The sequence below is a fragment of the Tachyglossus aculeatus genome, chromosome 20 (genome assembly GCF_015852505.1).
Source record: "Tachyglossus aculeatus isolate mTacAcu1 chromosome 20, mTacAcu1.pri, whole genome shotgun sequence".
Taxonomy (NCBI): Eukaryota; Metazoa; Chordata; class Mammalia; order Monotremata; family Tachyglossidae; genus Tachyglossus; species Tachyglossus aculeatus.
In genome coordinates, this window is record NC_052085.1 from 15738429 (window position 1) to 15760674 (window position 22246).

The following is a 22246-nucleotide window of genomic DNA, read 5'->3' on the forward strand; positions in this document are numbered from 1 at the left end:
TGCTTAGATTAATGGGATAGCAGTTTGGACGGAGAGGTAAGGGCAGATTTTAGCGATGTGAAGGCTGAACAGAAAGGACCTGGTGACAGGCTGAATATGTGGAGTGAACGAGAGAGATCACGGTTACGGCCTTGATATTCAGGGAGTGATGCAGCCATGGAAAAGTCAGGGGCAGGCAGGGTTTCCTTAGGAAGACGAGGAGTTCAGTTTGGGACACGTTAAATCTGAGGTGTCGGCAGGGCACCCAAGTAGAGAAGTTCTGGAGGCAGGAAGAAATGCGAGATGGAGCCAACTTGTACTTCCCAAGTGCCTAGTACAGTGCTCTGCACACCGTAAGCGCTCAATAAATACGATTGATGATGATGATGATGATGTAGAACCGGGAATCATCCACCGAGAGACGGTAGTTGAAGCTGTGGGAGTAAATTGACTGAATGAATAAATGAGTTCTCCTGGGGAGTGGGTGTAGAAGGGGACCCAGAATTGAGCTTTGAGTTTCTCCCACAGTTAGGGGAGCCTTGAAGAATTATAAAGCTTTTATAACCCATGTCAGCTAACAAACCGTATTTTAATCGGAAGGTTTCAGTTGGAAAAATGCAAAAAGGAAATTCAAATGGCGATTTAAAACCACAAACTAAAATTTAAACTAAAAATCCTTCAGGTACATCACCTTCCTCTGCACATATGGGGCCAGGGGCTTGATAAATATTGTGAAATGATTTGATTGGTCTCTTACCTCTCTGGCCACTACCTTTCGCTGGCTTTTCCTCTGCCGCCCTCTCCCCTCTTAAAACTCTCTACTTATCCCTTTCTCATCTCCATTCACACTCACTTCCTTGGGGAACTCAACTGCTCCTATGCCTTCAACTCGCGCCTCTACGCAGATGACTCCCAAATCTATCTCTCTCTCCCTGACCTTTCTCCCTCCATTCTGCATTTCCTGCGGCTTCCAGGATATCTCTTGCCCACCACAGTGTCCAAAACCGAACTCCTCATCTTCCCTCCCAAATCCTGTCATCCACACAACTTTGCCATCGTAGCTGACATCCTCTCTCCATTTCTCCAGCCCATAACCTTGGCGTTCTCTGGGATTCTCCCGTCCCCGTCAACCCCCATATTCAGCCTGCGGTTAAATCCTGTCATTTTTTTCTCCGAGATCAGTCCCTTCCTCTTCATCCAAACAGCCACCTCAGTGATCCGGGCCTATGTCATATCCTGACTATTTTATCATCCTCCTCGCAGGTTTCCTGCCTCCAGCCTGTCCCCTCCAGTCCAAACTTCAGCTTGCAGCCATGCAAGAGAAGAGAACACGGGGCCTGGGAGTAAGAAAGTCATGGGTTCCGATTCCGGCTCCGCCACGTGTCTGCTGTGTGACCTTAGGCAAGTCACTTCACTTCTCTGTGTCTCGGTTACCTCATGTGTAAAATGGGGATTGAGAATGTGGGCCCTATGTAGGACAGGGACTGTATCCAACCCAATCAGCTTGTATTCATTCATTCATTCAATCGTATTTATTGAGCGCTTACTGTGTGCAGAGTACTGTACTATGTGCTGGGGAAGTACAAGTTGGTAACATATAGAGACGGTCCCTACCCAATAATGATGGCATTTATTAAGCGCTTACTATGTTCAAAGCACTGTTCTAAGTGCTGGATAATAATGTTGGTATTTGTTAAGCACTACCTAGGTGCTGAGCACTGTTCTAAGCGCTGGGGTAGGTACAAGGTCATCAGGTTGTCCCAGGTAGGGCTCCACCCCAATGCTTAGTACAGTGCCTGGCTCATAGTAAGTGCCTAACAAATGCCAGAACTATTATTATTATTATTATTATTATTATTATTATGATAATGATCCTAATTCATCATTTGGCAAGTGTCTCCCCACACCTCACAATAATAATAATGATAATAATAATAATAATAATGATAATAATAATGGTATTTGTGGCTCAGTGGAAAGAGCCTGGGCTTTGGAGTCAGAGGTCAGGGGTTCAAATCCCGGCTCCGCCACTTGTCAGCTGTGTGACTTTGGGCAAGTCACTTGACTTCTCTGGGCCTCAGTTCCCTCATCTGGAAAATGGGGGTTAAGACTGTGAGCCCCCCGTGGGACAAACTGATCACCTTGTAACCTCCCCAGTGCTTAGAACGGTGCTTTGCACATAGTAAGCGCTTAATAAATGCCATCATTATTATTATTAAGTACAAGATTTATTACTCTATCTTACTTGTACATATTTACTATTCTATTTATTTTATTTTGTTAATATGTGTTGTTTTGTTGTCTGTCTCCCCCTTCTAGACTGTGAGCCCGCTGTTGGGTAGGGACCGTCTCTATATGGTACTAACTTGTACTTCCCAAGTGCGCAGTACAGTGCTCTGCACACAGTAAGCGCTCCATAAGTACGATTGAATGAATGAATGAATGAATGAAAAAGTCGGCAGCATATAGAGACGGTACCTACGGCCATACTGCCATTATTATTATTATTATTATTAATATTATTATTATTATTACTGTTATTATTATTATTAGGGAAGCAGTGTGGCTCAGCGGAAAGAGCCCAGGCTTTGAAGTCAGAGGTCATCGGTTCAAATCCCGGCTCTGCCACTGGTCAGCTGTGTGACCTTGGGCAAGTCACTTCACTTCTCTGGGCCTCAGTTACCTCCTCTGTAAAATGGGGATTAAGACTGTCAGCCCCACGTGGGACAACCTGATCACCTTGTAAATTCCCCAGCGCTTAGAACAGTGCTTTGCACATAGTAAGCCCTTAATAAATGCCATAAATGCCATCATTATTATTATTATGCGCTTAACAGAGCAGAGGGGGCGTGGCCAGGCTAGGGGGCGTGGCCAGGGGAGGGGGCGTGGCCGAGACACAGGGGCGCGACCATAAGGGGCGTGGCGAGGGGCGGGACTAAGCCGTCTGGGGCGTGGCCAGTGACAAAGAGGCGGGGCTAAGACATTCGGGGGCGTGGCCAGGGCCGAGGAGAGGGGCTAAGCCGTCTGGGGGTGTGGCCAGCGACAAAGGGGCGGGGCTAAGACCTTCGGGGGCGTGACCAGGGCCGAGGGGCGGGGCTAATCCTTCTGGGGGCGTGGCCAGTGACAAAGAGGCGAGGCTAAGACCTTCGGGGGGCGTGTCCAGGGCCGAGGAGAGGGGCTAAGGCGTCTGGGGGCGTGGCCAGTGACAAAGAGGCGGGGCTAAGCCATTCGGGGGGCGTGACCAGGGCCGAGGGGCGGGGATAATCCGCCTGGGGGTGTGGTCAGGGTCTAGGGGCGGAGCTAAACCCTCTGGGGGCGTGGCTAAGCCGTCGGGGGGCGTGTCCGGGGCGGCGGGGGCGGCCGAGCCCGGCGGAGCAGGAGGAGGAGGAGGCGGCCCGGGCGGAGCGGGGCCGGGAGAAGGAGCGAGCCGGGAGCGGCGCCCTCAGCCCGCAGCCCGCAGCCCTCAGCCCGCACGGCCCCGGGCCCGGCAGCGGAGGGGCCGCGCCCTCAGTCCGGCCGCTCCTGCCGGCCGGCCGTCGGTCAGCCCGTCTGTCCGTCCGGCCGTCGGTCGGGGAGGGAGGGAGCGGAGCGGAGCGGAGCGGAGCGGAGCCGCCGGAGCGGGATGGAGGCCCGGCACGTGGGCGCCCCGTCCTCCGGCCCCCGCAGCCCCGCCTGGGAACAGCTGGTGCGTAACAGGCCGCCCACCCCCCGACAACCTACCCTGCCCTCCCGAGCACGGCCTCCTCCTCTTCCTCCTCTTCCTCCCCGTCCTCCTCCGCATCCTGCTCCTCCTCTTCTCTTCCTCCCCACTCTCCTCCTCCTCTTCTCTTCCTCCCCATCCTGCTCCTCTTCCCTGCCTCCTCATTCTGCTCCTCTTCCTCCTCTCCTCCTCCTCTTCCTCCTCTCCTCTTCCCTGCCCCCTCTTCCTCCTCTCCTCCCCACCCATCTCCTCTTTCTCCTCTTCCCCGCCTCCCCATCCTGCTCCTCTTCCTGCTCTCCTCCCCAACCTCCTCCTCTTCCCTGCCTCCCCCTCCTGCTCCTCTTCCTCCTCTCCTCCCCACCCCCCTCCCTCTGTCCTCTTTTCCTTCCCATTCTTCCCTGTTCCTCTTCCACCCTCTTCCTTTTCCCCTTCCTCCTCCTCCCGCCGCTTTCCTTTTCTCTCCCTTCCCCCGGCCACCCCCCGCTCGGGCCCGGGCCACGGAAAGACCGGACCCCCGTCCCCGCTCCTGCTCCCCCTGGTCTGCTCTTCCTCCTCCTCCTCCTCCTCCTCCTCTTCCTCCCCTGCCCCCTTTCCCAAATGACCCCCCCCCACAACCGGCCCTTTTGTCCCTGGCCCGGGCCCTCCGACCCATCGATGGGCCAGCAAGGCGCCCACCACCACCCGGCTGGCACTTCGTTTTTAACAAGAGGGAAGAAGTTGAGGTTGAAATATATATGTGTGTGTATGTGGATATATATTTTTGCCAAGGGCAGGATGTGGTTTCTGCCCCGGGGAAGACAGCTTTTCCAAATCAATCAGATTTCCAAAGAGGAACCACTACTTTTATGCTTGGGCAGGACCGTCTAATTAATGTAAATATTTATCTTCCTCCTTTTATCTCCTCCTCTTTTTATCTTTTCCTCTTCCTTCTCCGGCTCTTCCTTCAACCAACTCCCCTTCCACTCTTTTTCTTCCTTATCCTTCCTCTCCTCTTTTCTAGTCTCCTTCCTCTCTTTCTTCCTATGCTTCCTCTCCGCTTTTCTAGTCCCCTTCCTCTCTTTCTTCCTATCCTTTCCTCTTTTCTAGTCTCCTCCCTCTCTTTTTCTTCCTTATCCTTCCTCTCCTCTTTTCCAGTCCCCTTCCTCTCTTTTTCTTCCTTATCCTTCCTCTCCTCTTTTCTAGTCTCCTTCCTCTCCCTCCTTCATAAAGCCCTGGACTTTCCAGGCTGGAACATTTTGGCAGGAGGCAGAGGAATGGGGCGAGGGGTGGGGGAGTTAACTGCAGCGTTGCTTGGGATTAAGCTGCCCATGAAACACGGATGTTGGATAAATTTAGTGCCTGAGCGCAGCTCTGGAAGTGTGAGTAAAGGGGAAGGGGGGAGAGGGTTATCGTTTTGTTTAGACAGCTCCCGTCTTCCCTCCTTCCTCTAGCCCAAACAGAGGGAACTAACTGCCTCAGAGCCACTCGGGGCCTGAGCACCAGTCTCCTTCTCAAGGTCTTGAGTTCACGAGTTACTTCTTCCTTGCCCCCTTCTCCTTTTCTTCCTTCTCTCTCGCCCCCGCCCCGGCTCTTCATCCTCCCAAATCACATCCCCATTCTCCTTTCCTTCCGTCTCTCTTCCCCCCGCCCCGGCTCTTCATCCTCCCAAATCACATCCCCGTTCTCCTTTCCTTCCTTCTCTCTTCCCCCCAATCCCCGGCTCCTCGTCCTCCCAAATCACATCCCCATTCTCAAAGATTTTGCCTTTCTCACATCAAGCTGGCAGTTTGCCGCTCCATCTGTTGCTGAAAAGCCTCGGTTGGAACTGAAGACGGCCGTCTGTACGATCCGTCTGTTTCCCCCGAGTCTGTCCTGGCAGGTTTATGTGTGCTGTGTTGGGTAAAGACCCCTGAAGTTGGGACAGGGGCAGGGGTGAGAGGCAGAATGCCCTGGCCTCTGCCCCTCTCCCCCATTACAACAGCCCTTCTCAGTCCTTTCTAACGCTGAATAATTTTTCTAGCTTCCCTCGGCTCCGCTTCGCCCGTAACTTCAACTGACCTGGTTTTTCCAAGTCTGAATTTGCTGTCACTTCTCCCGTTATTTCCAACGGGGATGGCTGCCAGGAGTAAATGCTAGGGATTGAATTTTGAATCTGGACGTTGACATTTCACTCTCCTCTAACCGAGGGACTCGGTCTCAGCTCAAGAATCAACTCTCGGTCCTTATTTCTATTTCAGAAGTTTTGCCGCCTGAGTCCCGAGATTGTCAAGGTCGGTCTTAAGGGATTAGAAAGCAGCATTTTAGGGAAGGAAGGATTCAGCCCCTGGGTAAATCAATCAATCAATCAATCAATCTATCGTATTTATTGAGCGCTTACTGTGTGCAGAGCACTGTAAATGAAAAGAGGGAGAAGATCGAACCGCGCTTGTTCTCTCCTCTTGGGAGGCAAAGATCCATGCCAGCCCCGCAACAGGGAAAATGCTCATATATTTGGTTTAACCTGAATAATGACCTCCCAGGTCAGAGCATCGCCTAGGCCCTCAGAGGTGTTTTAGAGAAAGATGAAACTTTGTTCTAGGCAGTGTAAGTTGTGCCTAGTACAGTGCTCTGCACCCAGTAAGCGCTCAATAAATACGATTGATGATGATGATGCCTGACTTTACAGATTTGAAAGTCAGGAATGTTTTCCCGAGGTGCTAATAAATAAAGGACGTTCACTAGATTGAATTGCTCGTTTCTAAATAGCTTTTTAAAATGACTTTAAATTGTAGACACCTGTAAACGCCTCGTGGGCAGGGAACTTTGTTGTATTGGACTCTCCCAAGTGTTCTGCACAAAACTAAGCGCTCAGTATATACCATCGTTGGGTCATAGTGCCCCTGACCCAATGGTCTTCCTGCTCTTTTCAGCTGTGCGTCTCTTCTTGCATACTAGAAACTCCCTCGGGTTCCAAACAAGGGGCTATTTTTCATGATCCCATTCATTGAAGAAAAGAGCCGAAATTATGGGGTGGGAGGAAGGAGAGTCGTCTCTTCCGATGAAGTTTCTCGATTCCGTCATTGAGAATAACCGGGGTCCTCCAGCTCCTGGTAGCCAGAGGGAGAAGCCACCATACTAATAATTGTGGCTTTTGTTAATCAACCGACGGTGTTTATTGAGTGCTTACAGTGTGCAGAGCACTGTACTAAGTCCTTGGAAGAGAACCCAATACAAAGAGAAGGTAGCCACGATCCTTGCTCTCAAAGAGTTTACAGCCTAGAGGGGAGGACAGATTAAAATTAATTACAGATGGAGCTGTAGATAAGTACTGTGTGGCTGTGGGAGGGGTGAATATCAAAGTACTCCAAGATGCCAAAGTCTTCCTGTGGTAGATACACGTTAACAGGTCAGACACAGTCCCCATTGCACGCGGTGTTCGTAGCCCAAGGTGAACTCATCTAATCTCCGTTTGTAAGGATGAGGAAACTGAGGTACGGAGAAAAGCGACGTGCCGAGGCCATCCAGCAGGACTCCCGGGCCTGTGCTTTTCCCACTAGGCCACGTTACTTCTCTCCCTGCTTTCCACAGCATTGAGTGAGTCTGAATAAGAGAAAAAGTGGTTTTCCGCCCCACTAACTCTAATTATGGAACACTGTCTAGCACAGTGGCCCAGACAAAAGAGCTCATGACCGCGGGTCAGGGACCCGGGTTCTAATCCCATCTGTGCCCTTTGCAGGCTGTGACACCTTGGGCAAGTCACCTAACTTCCCTGTGCCTCGATATTATCATCTGTAAAATGGGGATTGCATACCTGCTCTTCTTCCCACTTAGACTGTGAACCCCACATAGAAGACTGCATCCAATATGATTATCTTGTGCCTACCCCAGTTTGGCAGTCATTGGGTCATTTATTAAGTGCTTACTGTGTGCAGGGCACTGTACTAAGCACTTGGGAGAGTACAGAATAGACAAATTACCTGCTCACAACGAGCTTACAGTGTAGAGGGGAAGCCAGATATTAATGGTAAATATATTCTGGATACGTACAGTAGTGCTGAGGGGTTGGGCGACGCAGAAGGGAGTGGGAAAAGAGGAAATGAGGGCTTAGTTCGGGATGGCCTTTTTGGAGGAGATGTGCTTTCAATAAGGATTTGAAGATGGGGAGAGTAATTTTCTGTCAGATATAAAAAAGGGAGAGCGTTCCAGGCCCGAGGCAGGACGTGGGTGAGAGGTTGGCGGCGAGATAGAGGAGATCGAGGTGCGATGAGCGGGCACATAATAAGCGCTTAGCAAATACCCCGCTCACTATTGCCCTTGCATTTAAAATCCATTCTAAGGATTGACAGGTAGGTGACGTTTACATTTTAATTTCCAAGAGCTATCAGTTTTCTCTAGAAATGGTCAGAATACAAAGCCCCGAGATTGTATACTTCAGAGAGTGTAATGGAGGTACACGATAAGATCCCTGCCCTCAAGGAATTTGCAGTCTCACGAGGGATAACATATGCAAAATAATTTTCAGGTAGAGGGAAAGAGAATGGAAAGGCAGATGCGTGAATAAATAAATAGTGAAGTATCTAAAAATAATCCGGACAGAAGTGCCACTGATGCCTATGAGTGTATTTACCTGTGATGTTCATATACATTTTTATTTATGTGTATATTAAGAATGACCCCTCAGGCATTTGATCTGTGTACACGGGTGACTGAGGTCTGTGACTCAACTAGACTGTGAGCCCATTGTTGGGAAGGGACCGTCTTTATATGTTGCCGACTTGTATTTCATCACCATTATCATCATCAATCGTATTTATTGAGCGCTTACTGTGTGCAGAGCACTGTACTAAGCGCTTGGGAAGTGCAAGTTGGCAACATATAGAGACAGTCCGTACCCTACAGTGGGATCACAGTCTAAAAGGGGCTCACAGTCTAAAAGCGCTTTCCCAAGTGCTTAGTCCAGTGCTCTGCACACAGTAAGCGCCCAATAAATACAATAAATGCGATCGAATGAACTCAACATCCCTTCTTCACCTCGCTCTGTTGGTCTATTCACAGGTTTTATTTCTGGGTTCTTTCTATTGGAAACTAAGCAGAATACAATGCAACAGTTAAGCCCCATTTTTCTGTTTCATTTAATATTTCTGAGTCACGTTGATAAAGTAATATATAAAACCTCATTCTTTCTGAAATGTGACCCCCTTCTAGGGCCATCCTTCTTCGGATTTACCTCATTCAGGATAGAAGAAAAAGTTTCCCCATTGAATGAGGAGTTGGCCTTGAATACAATAATCAGGCCAGTGAGGGACTTTTTTAAAAAGTTAACTTAAATGAATTACCTCTACTTAATTTGTTAAGGACCAAAGATGTGTTGGGTATTTTTAGCCTTATAACTTCCCTCTCCCACTACCCTCTATCCCAGTTTCACAGCTAATTGGTTGGAAATGTTATCAACAATTAGAAAATTTGGGGGAATTTGGAAAGTAGTTTAGGGTAGTGCTTTGACCTAATCCCCAAACTACAGCAGTTTTTGCCCCAAACAGCTGAATTCTGACTAAACTGCATAAAGCTAATGGAAAGTTATAAAGGATGGAATTCAAAGGAAAATGGGCAAATACAAATATAAAAATCAAATTTCCCTAAACACCAAGCATAATGAATTTGTATAGTGGGCTGACAGAATGGCTTTAGGTGCAATAATGCTCATGTGTATTGGATGCCCTGGGAGGGGAAAAGATCTAATAAAATACCTCTTATCAATCAAAGGTATTTATTGAGCTCTTACTGTGTGCAAAGCACTGTATTAAGCGCTTGGGGGAATGCAATACAATAGAGTTGGTAGATAATTTACAGTCTTATTCATCTGAAGTCTAAAAGGTCTCTAAAACATGGCATATAGATGTGTAACCGAAAGAGACCTTCGTTTTCCACATGGAAATTGCATTGGATATAGCTGCTTTGAAACATTTCAATCCTTCATTAAGTGCCTAAGATTGCCTCTAGACTGTAAACTTGTGGTGGGCAGGGCATGTGCTTATCAAATCTGTTCTATTTCATTCTCCCAAGCACTTAGTACGGTGCTTTGCACGCAGTAAGTGCTCAATAAATACGATTTATTGGGAAATCAATAGCTAATTAATATTACTTTTAAATGTTTCGCTGCAGCGACAGCTTAAATTACACACTGGTGCCTCTTTATCTTATTTCTTCTTCTTCTTCTTATTGTTTCCTATTTTCTGGTGCTTATTTCTTGGGTACCTATAATTCCAAGGACTTGAACAGTGTATTTAATAGTTATACTTATCAAAAAGTTCTGCATGTTGACAGTCAAAGGGCTCATATAAAGCCACAGAATTTGTACATTGGAGACAAGAAGGCAAAAGAGAAAACAGTCCCAGGAACTTGCAAAGAATAAAACCGAACACCACAGCACGGGAGAGCTTTTTTTTGTGCACAGTGTGGACGGGGCTTTGGGTCCCCCACTTTGGTCTTTTCAGCTGCACCTGCTCACGTTAAATGAACTTCACCGACAGTCGTTTCTTCCCCAAATCCACAGGACAATTATTTTGGAAAAACTGAGTTTAAAAAAGGAGATAGACACACACTCATCTCAGTTTTCAAAAAAAACCCAAACCCCAATGTCTAAGTCTACATAACGAACATACCAGTAAGAAATGAAGCTTCCTTTAACATGTGAAAATGAACTCTAAGGATGTATATCGAGGCCATTATTAAAATGGCAGATATAAATCAAATTATCCCAAAACAGGTTTCTCACATTTGTGTATAACTAACCCAGTATTTCCTCAGCATTTTCAAGTTTAAATGGCATACACCTCAGCCAGAATTAAAGCATACCAGTGGATCTGCCTTTGGGCTGTTTATGTCTGTCGTCCCTCTGGATGTATATTTTTTAAGAGGATGTTTTTGAATTCATAGATTTGGCAACCTAATATTTTAAAATAAAACTTTGTAGAAGAAAAAAATGAACAAAATTCAGTAAATAGTTGATTGCTAGATTATATAACTGCCAAAACTTCAGACGCGAAAAGTGGAAAAAAATCGCCCTGAATTAGTGGTATTTATGGTCAATCGATCGTATTTATTGAGCGCTTACTGTGTGCAGAGCACTGTACTAAGCGCTTGGTCGTGTTTGAGATATAAGGATTAACCGTGGATGAATTAGGATCATATAATTAATGGAATTCAAAGGGATAAACTATTTTTTAAATTAATATGTGATATTGAGTGAAGTCTGCAGGTGAACACCGGAGTCTTAATTTTCAAATTAGGGTAACATTAAAAGTTTACTATCCTTGCCTTGTAAATGGATGGCCCTGAGAAAGAGGGCTAGTTGACCTCAATTAGAGACTTTAATAACACCTCCAAATGAAAGATTTTATTTGGATGGGCAATAATTGCTTTATAGGGCATTGAGCATCCTTTCCCTTTCAATTTAAATGTCGGTGCCCTGAAAGGAGTTACAGTTACTTGAGAAGAATAAGCGGAGACTGGTTTGTTCCAGACTCGCTAATTGAAATCTCCGCGGCCATAGAACAAGTCTGAGGAACTTGTTGCTCAGCTGCTGTACGACAAAAAGTTTTTTTAAAGTAGAGTTAAGGGGATCATGTGGAGGAATAAAAGCTGCAATGTATGTGATGATTTCATTTCTTGCCTAGAGATGGCAAAAGAAGGTCAAGAATTTTTTCAAATGATGTGCAAATTCTCTCCTCAGACCAAGTCTGCCGTCTTTTACTTGAACTTGGAAGTTGAGCCTCAACCCAGGTCTCTGACAGTGAACTCGCATAAAGACCAGTGACATTAATTTCTGAGGGTGTGTGTGGGAGGCACTTAGATTCAGATGCAGGAAATGAATTTTACCGCTTGGAAAGTATGCCACAGATTTGTTTTTATGGAAATTGAATTGCAAAGGGATTCCTAAGTTGAAAGCTATACTTTAGGCCGTTTCTATGCTCGTGAAAGAGAGAGTAGCGTTCGAAAAGTCAAACAAAAATTCCAGAGACTAAAGTACCTTTTATTTGGATACACTGGATTTTTTTTTTAAGTCACAGAATACCAGGAGTTTTACAAACCCAGAGATTTTTCAATGCTGGTGTAGCACTATGCATTATGTACTTTTTTATTCACAGGTTTTTTTCTCTTAATTTTTTCAGCAAGCCCCTAGAGCATTAGCTGAGGAGGCGCTGGATTTTTTTCTTTCTCCCAGTCATTTAAGAGGGAGTATGTTCTGTATTTGTTTAAATCATCAAGGATATGGCATAGGAGCTTCCTCGCCCTTTAGTTTCTAGACTATCCTTCCTCATTTTTGGGGTCACTCTTCTGCCAAGGCTTTTTTTGGCGAACCATTTTTAGCCTCGTGCAAAATGATCCCACGCTGTGTCACGTTTCTAACCTTTGCAGACGGGAGTCCTCCCCTCCATCGTTTTGCAATTTCTTTGCCATTTTGGTACCATTCTCTTAGGTTCAACCTAAGAGATCTGCTCACAGTAAGCGCTCGGTAAATACGACTGAATGAAGGACTTCTTGAGGAAAGAGCTAGAAGGGGGGTGAGCCAAGTCAAGAAGGCCAATGAAAAAGGGAAACGGGGGATAAATGTATATATATTATTTATATATATAGTAATGATGGCATTTATTAAGTGCTTACTATGTGCAAATCACTGTTCTAAGCGCTGGGGTGGTTACAGGGTGATCAGGTTGTCCCACGGGGGGCTCACAGTCTTAATCCCCATTTTACAGATGAGGTAACTGAGGCCCAGGGAAGTGAAGTGACTTGTCCAGAGTCACACAGCTGACAGTTGGCGGAGCCGGGATTTGAATCCGTGAACTCTCACTCCAAAGCCCGGGCTCTTTCCACTGGGCCACGATACCCGAAAGGGAGCATCGTCTCGAGAGACGTGGCGGGAAGTTTCGATTTTCTCGAGCAAGGCCCCGGTTTTTGAAGTTGAAGTTAAGGATTGGCCGAGGGCCGCCTCGTGGGCCGAACCGCTTGGCTCCCACTCTGCCACGTGCTCCTGACTGCCCCTTCCTCCCTCCCTCCCGCTGACCTCCATTCAGGCCGCCCTTTGGCCCGTCCAGCCCGGCCCCGGGAGGAGGAGGAGGAGGGGAGGTCCCGCGGATGGGTCGTTGGGGTCCCGGGCCCGGCCCCCACGGGGAGCGAAATATGGCAGCGGGAGGACCCCGTCTGACAGGCCGGCCGGGTCCTGTCCTTCCGCAGGAATCGGAGAGGATGGCCGGGGCCACGGGACCCCCGCCCGCCGCTGGTCTGGGAGCCGCCTCCTCCTCAACCATCGCCTCAGCCAGCGCCTCCTCAGCCGTCGCCGCCTCAGCCAGCGCCTCCTCAGCCATCGCCTCGGCCGGGGACGAGTCGTCCGACAGCGAAGCGGAACACGAGGGGCCCCAGAAGCTGATCCGGAAAGTGTCCACCTCCGGACAGATCCGCAGCAAGGTGAGGGGCCGGGGACCCCCCCGGGATGGACCCCCGGCGCCCACGAGGGGAGGGGAGCGGGCCCGGGGGACGGAGGCCAGCGCCGGGGCCCAGTGCTGACTCAACAATCGCCAACCTGTCCGTCTGGGCTAAAGAAGGCCTTTTTCCCCACCTGGTATAGGGCGGAGTGGGCTGAGATTGCCCACCCTCTTCAGATCCCCTACACAATTCCTCTCCTCCCCTTCAAAGCCTTGTTGAAGGCCCATCTCCTCCAAGAGGCCTTCCCGGACTAAGCCCCACTCTTTCTCAGCTCCAACTCCCTCCCTTGTTACCCTGACTCGCTCCCTTTACTCCCCACCCCACAGCACTTAATAATAATAATAATAATAATAATGATGATGGTATTTGTTAAGCCCTTACTACGTGCCAAGCACCGTTCTAAGCACTGGGGGAGATATAAGGTCATTAGGTTGGCCCACGTGGGGCTCACAGTCTCAACCCCCGTTTGACAGATGAGGGAACTGAGGCACAGAGAAGTGAAGTGACTCGCCCAAGGTCACACAGCAGACGAGTGGCGGAACGGGGATTAGAACCCACGGCCTCGGACTCCCAAGCCCGGGCTCTTGCCACCAAGCCACGTTTGTCTGTCATTTTATTTATTTTATTTGATGTCTGTCCCCCCTCATCTAGACTTGCGAGCTCGTGGTGGGTGGGGGTTGTCTCTCTTGATTGCTGTATTGTACTTTCCCAAGCGCTTAGTACAGTGCTCTGCACGCAGTAAGCACTCAATAAATACGATTGAATGGATGAATGAGAGTGGGCAGGTACAAGCAGCAGTGGCCATCCCCACTTTGCTTTCTTATGACAGTCCCAAGGTCCCGGGATCGGGGGATGTTGCAGGGAGCATTTCTCCCTTCCCTTCCCTTCCCTTCCCTTCCCTTCCCTTCCCTTCCCTTCCCTTCCCTTCCCTTCCCTTCCCTTCCCTTCCCTTCCTTCCCTCCCTTCCTTCCTTCCCCTTCCTTCCTTCCTTCCTTCCTTCCTTCCTTCCTTCCTTCCTTCCTTCCTTCCTTCCTTCCTTCCTTCCTTCCTTCCCCCCTTTCTCCCTCTCCCATTTCTCTCCAACTCTCCCGTTGGCTTGGGCCAGGCCCTCCCTAGGGACAAGCTGACACTCACACTGTAGCAGGTAGAAGTGGGGGGTCTGTTTGCCTCGTGTGAGCTTGAAGAAAGGGGGCTCGTCTTAATCATGAAGCCCAGTTTTTGTTAACAGAAAAGTTTGGATTGCCTGACTGCCCCGAGTGCAAGCTAGGAAAACTTAAAAGCGAAGTCTGTGACTGAATGCCAAGCACAGAAATGTCATGTTTACAACTCGCCTTAAACAGTGACTTTAAGAGGTTTGCTTCATTCTGTTTTGCCTGTGGTCAGAACCTAACTGTGCAAATTTAATGGACCAACAAAGGATCCAATGGTGTTAACCTTAAAAGCCTTCACCCATCCCCTTTTAAAATTAAATCAATGACAGACTAATAACCAGAGAGAGAAAGAACGAACTGCACAAGTGTCACTGCACCCTCCTTCCTAAGATATTTTACCTAGAACTATTTCTACATCTGCTGGTGTTTGGGAATTATTTCCTTCGATTGCCCCAAATGGAAATTTGGTGCCCGATTGAATGGTAGGTTGTTGCCTATAGGAAGGAAAAAAGCCACCTCAGATGAACTTAACTTTTCTGTTTCTCTGTAGTAGTAGAAGACGAAAAGAAGTAAGTCTTGGTTTGTTTTTTTTTCTCTTTTTTTGGTGAAATCGCCGGTGCATGTTTTTCTAATTGAGAAAGTTTTCCAATATGAAATATTTTACCAATTAAAAGAAGTTTCGGGTTATCGTCATTGATGCGTGTTTATTATAGGGTAGCATTTTCATCAGATCTTCAAAGGCATGTTTTTCATAGCAGTTCACAAAATATAGGAAAGATCAAGTCAGTGGCAAGATGTGCGCTCAGATTCACCTAATTGGGTGTATTTGCAGGGTAATTGTGGGAGCCCCTTGGGTATATCAACCGGTGGGACCCAATCTTCCTTGTTTTGTTTGGGGTGGGGAGACAGTTTAGGAGAGAGATTTCTTGCTGGTTTTCTCCAAGCCTGTTGGGCATTTGTTTTAGGGACCCCACAGGCAAATGCGGGGTTCCCGAGCACGGAAGAACCAATTCCTCAGTGCTCCCCCTCCGCTGTCCAACCTATATCCCCTCCAACACCCCTCCCCATGTTTCGGGGCTATGGGGGGACCCCTTCCTTTCAGCCCCGGTTCCTCCCAGATGGATGCCAGCTCATCGTGGGCAGGGAGTATGTCTGTTTGCTGTTGCATTGTACTCTGCCAAGCGCCTAGTACAGTGCTTTGCACACAGTTAGCACTCAATAAATACGAATGAATGAATGGTCCAGTGACTGCTGCTCACATCGGGATCAGGGACTCGGGGGGACGTACTTTTAAAGCATAGGGCTTGGAATAGTATCACTTGGTTCATCATTGGGAGTGCTGGCCTTGCAATATATCTATTATAGATAAAGATATCTATAGATATCTAGACATCTATATAGATATATAGATATATATATAGATATATTGTGCTATATCTATGTATAATATAGATTATATTGTGTATATATATGCATAATATAGATATATTGTGTGTATATGTATGCATTATATATATAGTGCACATATATATATATTATATATAGTGCATGTATATATATATAGTGTGTATATATGTGTATATGTCGTACGTGTATATAGTGTGTATATATATATATAGTGTGCATATACATATGTGTGTGTGTATAGATGTGTATATATGTGTATGTATGTATATATATAGATATATATTGTGAGGCCTGTGGTGGCCTAGAGGAAAGGTAACAGCCTTGAAAGGCTGGAGGCCTGGGTTCTAATCCCCTCTCTGGTACGAGAGTTAAAAAAAAATTGCGAATACACAGGAGGGTTTAGAATAAATCACTTAGGAGTGCTGAGGGAAAATTTTCTTCCAGACTGTGAGCCCGTTGTTGGGTAGGGACCGTCTCTATATGTTGCCAACTTGTACTTCCCAAGCGCTTAATACAGTGCTCTGCACACAGTAAGCGCTCAGTAAGTACAATTGAATGAATGAATGACTATATATATCTATATGTATGTATATATAGATCTCTGTCGACATATATGTGTTTATATTTGCAGTTCTACTCCAACCTAACCCACCCACTCTGATCTTGATCTGGCTACTCTTACAACGACATGTTTCCCATATGCTCTCCTCAGGCCTGTAAGTCCCGTAAGTCCCTCCCCGTTCATCAATCAAATAGAGGTACTTATGGAGCACTTAACTGTGTGCAGAGCACTGTTCTAAGCACTTGGAACCACAGAGTTGGAGACATATTCCCCGACAGCGCGCCACACCCCCCACCTCCAAAACCCTCCTAAAATCACATCTCCTCCAAGAGGCTTTCCCAAACTAAACCCTTTATTTCCCCTATTCATTCATTCAATCGTATTTATTGAGTGCTTACTGCGTGCAGAACACTGTACTAAGCACTTGGGAAGTACAAGTTGGCAACATATAGAGACGGTCCCTACTCAACAGCGGACTCACAGTCTAGAAGGGGGAGAACCCTATCCACCGTCCCCTTCGTGACCACTCTTCATTCATTCATTCAATCGTATTTATTGAGCGCCGACTGCGTGCAAAGCACTGTACTAACAGGCAGACACGCTACGAGCTTGACTGTGTGCCCCTTATTCACTCATTCAATCGTATTTATTGAGCGCCTACTGCGTGCAAAGCACTGTACTAACAAGCAGCATGGTTCAGTGGAAAGAGCCCGGGCTTTGGAGTCAGAGGTCATGGGTTTGAATGCCAACTCCGCCACATGTCTGCTGTGTGACTTTGGGCAAGTCACTTAACTTCTCGGAGCCTCAGTTACCTCATCTGTAAAATGGAGATTAAGACTGTGAGCCCCACATGGGACAACCTGATTACATTGTATCCCCTCAGCACTTAGAACAGTGCTTTGCACATAATAATAATAATAATAATGGCATTTGTTAAGCGCTTACCATGTGCAAAGCACTGCTCTAAGCACTGGGGGGGATGCAAGGTGATCAGGTTGTCCCACGGGAAGCGCTTAACAAATGCCATTAAAAAAAAACATGCTACGAACTTGACTGTGTGCCTCATTCAATCATTTATTGAGCGCTTACTGTGTGCAGAGCACTGTACTAAGTGCTGATGTACCTTGATATACATCACAGCCCCACAACACTCTACTCTTTCCCCTCTCCCCAATCTGTTTTAATGTGTGTCTCCCCTGCTGGACCGTAAGATCCTTTTGGTACGTTCTCAGGGTTGATGCTAGGATTAAAGGGAATTTGCTCGAGTCAGCTTTCATTTCCTGGGAAGCCGAGCTCTGCTTTGGGCAGGAATGAAAACTGGCTTTCCCGATGACCGGCTTTCCGGGATGCGTGCCTGGGTCCAGTTTGGCACTGCCCCTCCGGGGCTACCCGGGGTTGCCCGGAGCCCCGCCGAACCGAAGACGATCGGTGCCAAACTGGAAGCGATCCAGATATTCCTCGTCCGGAGTCCGGGCCACACGTGAAGTTGCCTTGTCCGACCCGATACTGGCTGTGGGCGGACACGCAGAGAGGGACGTTCTCTGCTGCCTCCCATTCATTTAGACTGGGGAATTCTGCGGCACCAGCTAATTTTTGAGGAAAAACGTCTATCCCCTCCTGGCTCCCCTCCCGCCTGGGCAAACCCGGGAGGCCGGAAGAGAGGATGGTGGGGAGGGGGCATGGCCTAGTGGTTCATTCCTTCATTCATTCAATCGTTTTTATTGAGCGCTTACTGCGTGCAGAGCACGGTACTAAGCACTTGGGAAGTCCAAGTTGGCAACATATAGAGACGGTCCCTACCCGACAGTGGGCTCGCAGTCTAGAAGGGGGAGACAGACAACAAAACATATTAACAAGATAAATAGAATATGTACCAGTAAAATAAATAGAGTAATAAATACGTAAAAACATATATACAGGTGCTGTGGGGAACGGAAGGAGGTAAAGCCGGGGGGATGGAGGAGGGGGAGAGGTTAGAGAAGCAAGCACGGCGTGGCGGATAGCGGACGGCCTGGGAGCCGGAGGGTCACGGGTTCTAATCCTGGCTCTGCCAATTCAGTCGTATTTATTGAGCGCTTACTGTCTGCAGAGCACTTGGGAAAGTACAATACAGCAATAAAGAGAGAGGATCCCTGCCCACAACGAGTTCACAGTCTAAAGGGCGGAGACCGACAGCAATACAAGTAAACGGGCATCAGGCCACTTGTCTGCTGTGTGACCTTGGGCAAGTCACTTCCCTTCTTTGGGCCTCAGTTCCCTCATCTGTAAAATGGGGACCGTGAGCCCCACATGGGACAGGGACTGTGTCCAATATGATTTGCTTGTGTCCACCCCAGCGCTTAAAACAGTGCCTGGCACATAGTAAGTGCTTAACAAATATTATCATTATTATTATTATTATTATTATTAACCCTACCTGCCCTTGAAGTCTAAAGGCTGAACCCAGCCGGTTTAGAATCCATCAGGAAGGAGACGGGCCTTCACCTCCTGGCCGTTGGCTGTTTCTACCCTCTCCTCTTCCTCGATCTTCCAAGTGGCTTCTGTCCTTCAATCCAACGGAGTCCTCTTGGTCCATGTTACCTGTGGGGTTCTACTGAGTCTCTAGTTATGGATCCCTGGGGAAAGGAGCACGGTAGCATTCCCAGCTCTGAATTTAGAGTTTCCAGGATAGGATGAGTTGTGAAAATCATACTAGAGGTCAAGGAATTCCTCTCTCCCTGAATGAAGAGCTGAGCCACAGGTCACTGGTTGAAGCCCCAGTGAAACATAGTGGCATATCCTAAATCACATTCAACCCTATGTGAATATGTGTGTGTGTGTGTGTGTGTGTGTGTGTGTGAGTGTGTGAATAAAATATAAATTAATTTTGTATATGTATCGTTGTGCGTTTTTTGCAAGAGTTGGTGATGATGATGATGATGGCATTTATTAAGCGCTTACTATGTGCAAAGCACTGTTCTAAGTGCTGGGGAGGATACAAGGTGATCGGGTTGTCCCACGTGGGGCTCACAGTCTTCATCCCCATTTTACAGATGAGGTAACTGAGGCACAGAGAAGTGAAGTGACTTCCCCAAAGTCACACAGCTGACAATTGGCAGAGATGGGATTCGAACCCATGACCTCTGACTCCAAAGCCCCTGCTCTTTTCCACTGAGCCACGCTGCTTCTCTGGTGGATTGGAACCGTATTTGAGAGAGTGCATCATTTGTTTAATTCCCCCAGAGGGGAATTTTTGGGCTTGTAGGAGTTCTGCCTCACCCCCTGGGAGCCCATAGCGCTTAGTACAGTGCTCTGCACACAGTCAGCGCTCAATAAATACGATTGAATGAATTTGTTAGAACCTTATTTAGCTCCTGGCTTTGCGTATAGGAAGTCTTTTGTAATAATAATAATAATAATGATGGCATTTATTAAGTGCTTACTATGTGCAAAGCACTGTTCTAAGTGCTGGGGAGGATACAAGGTGATCGGGTTGTCCCACGTGGGGCTCACAGTCTTCATCCCCATTTTACAGATGAGGTAACTGAGGCACAGAGAAGTGAAGTGACTTGCCCAAAGTCACACAGCTGACAATTGGCAGAGATGGGATTTGAACCCATGACCTCTGACTCCAAAGCCCCTGCTCTTTTCCACTGAGCCACGCTGCTTCTCTGGTGGATTGGAACCGTATTTGAGAGAGTGCATCATTTGTTTAATTCCCCCAGAGGGGAATTTTTGGGCTTGTAGGAGTTCTGCCTCACCCCCTGGGAGCCCATAGCGCTTAGTACAGTGCTCTGCACACAGTCAGCGCTCAATAAATACAATTGAATGAATTTGTTAGAACCTTATTTAGCTCCTGGCTTTGCGTATAGGAAGTCAGGACTTTCTGATCTCCTCATTTTCGTTGGTAGAACTTCCACACATGCTTAGTGGTCTACTTCCTGGGTGAACTTTAAGTTTGGGGAACGTTTTTAAGCACCTTAAACCTTTCCTCTTAGCCTTTGCCATTTCTCCCCCTTTTAAGCTTCTGTAGTTCGTGCCCATCCTTGATAGGCGGACCATTTTGCTAGCGACTGAGGCGAAACAGAAAACCTCTGGCCTCAAGGAGTATCCAGTCGGGAAAATGGGTCATATCTAAACATGAGCCAATTATGACTTACATAGCTAACTGCAATAGAAACATATATAGAAATGGTATAAATAGATATAGTGAATATAGAAATATTTTTATCTTAAAAATAACTCAGGGATTTCCTTTTTAGAAAATAAATCTGTGTCAGAATGCTAATTTAGTTAGGAAAAACCTGAAAGGAATAGATTTTAAAAAGACACACGGTGAATCCCGGAGCTGGTTAACGAGAGTAGGGCCAGTTAGAATGTGAATCTCCAAACAAAACACATCACGCACCCAATAAACCCTGTGTGACCGGAGGGGAAAAGTTCTTAAAAAATAGAAAGCTTTCTTGAATGAGAAAGGAAAGCCCACAAAGAGTACCACATCTGGTGCAAAGAGGAAATTAGTTGGAAAGAAAGGGAGATTAACCAGGACTTTGCAGAGAACACCATTACCAAGAATAAAAGAGATTTTCTATATATCAAAGCCAGAGAGCCGCGTGGAAAATCAGAGCAGGGCAGCATGATGATCATGGTTGTAAAAGGAACACTTTGAAATGAAAAAGAGGTGGCAAAAGTTAAGTTAATTATGTAGCTTAATCTTTCTTGAATGTTTAGATGCTTATATCCTAATTTTTTTTTTTATTTACTAGATAGGGCAGAAGAACAGGAACAAGTTGTGGAAAAGACACAAAATGTTTCCTCTGGAATGCTCAACTAGATGAAGTCAGTCAGTAAAACAGGATTATATCCATCCATGATGCGATTGTTATAGAGCTCTGGCAAAAGTGTATAATGGGCACTCTTTTGGAGGATTGGCATTGTGCCGATCTAATTTTTGTATGTGGAGATTCCAGAGGATTCTATACCTGGAAAATCAATCGATAAGGAATATTCCAGAGCATTGAACTAAGGACTTGGGAAAGTTCAGTACAACGGAGTTGCAGGACAGGTTCCCTCCCCAGGAGGAGTTCACAATCTACAGGGGAAGGCAGATGTTAAAATAGTTCACCTGATAGGGGAAATGGTAGAGTATTGACACTAATTAATCTTAGCATCATTTAGCACTCAGACAAATACCAAGTTTGCTCCGGGAAAGAATATCAGGAGAAGTCGTGTCTCACTGATCCGCTGGAGTTTTTTGAAGGAGTCAGTAAGCATGCGATTACAGGGGATTCGTGCATGTACTGTTTTTAGATTTTCAAAAGGCCTTTCGTGAGGTTTTGCACCACAAAAGCCGCAGCCAAAATGAAAAAATAACTGTGTTGAAGGGCATGTAAGAGAGGGAACCCAGACAGGGCTAACTGGTCAGTCAGTCAATTGTATTTATTGAGCGCTTACTGTGTGCAGAGCACTCTACTAAGCACTTGGGAGAGTACAGTACAACAGTATAACAGACATATTCCCTGCCCATAGTGAGTTTTCAGTCTAGAGGGGAAGACAGACGTTACTATAAATAAATAAATTACGCATATGTACGCAAGTGCTGAGGGGCTGGGATGGGGGATGAATAAAGGGAGCAAGTCAGGGCGACGAAGAAGGGAGTAGAAGAAAAGGAAAAGAAGACTTAGGGAAGGCCTCTTGGAGGAGGTGTGTCTTCAATAAGGCCTTGAAGGTGAAGAGAATAATTGTCCGTCAGATAGAAGGAGGGAGGGCGTTCCAGGCCAGAGACAGGACATGGTTTAGAAGTCGGCGGCGAGACAGATGAGGTTGTACGATGTTAGAGTGGGTTTTAATAAATGATTCATTCATTCATTCAATCGTATTTATTGAGCGCTTACTGTGTGCAGAGCACTGTACTAAGTGCTTGGAAAGTACAATTCAGCAATAAAGAGAGACAATTCCTGCCCACACAGGGCTTACAGTCTTCAACTCTCACCCATCTGGAAAAGAGACCTGGAAAATCTCCAAGGT

The 22246-nt window shown here is 47.0% G+C and overlaps 1 protein-coding gene across 1 annotated transcript in view; it reads left to right on the plus strand.

Annotated features, from left to right (window-relative positions):
- The first annotated feature begins 3638 nt into the window (after positions 1-3638).
- DGKH (diacylglycerol kinase eta) overlaps positions 3639-22246 on the plus strand; it is a 183008-nt gene continuing 164400 nt past the window's right edge. The window contains exons 1-2 of the mRNA XM_038761763.1: positions 3639-3664; positions 12872-13102. Coding sequence (XP_038617691.1) covers positions 12884-13102 — 219 coding nt within the window. The 5' untranslated portion in view covers positions 3639-3664; positions 12872-12883. The remainder of the gene's footprint in view (positions 3665-12871; positions 13103-22246) is intronic.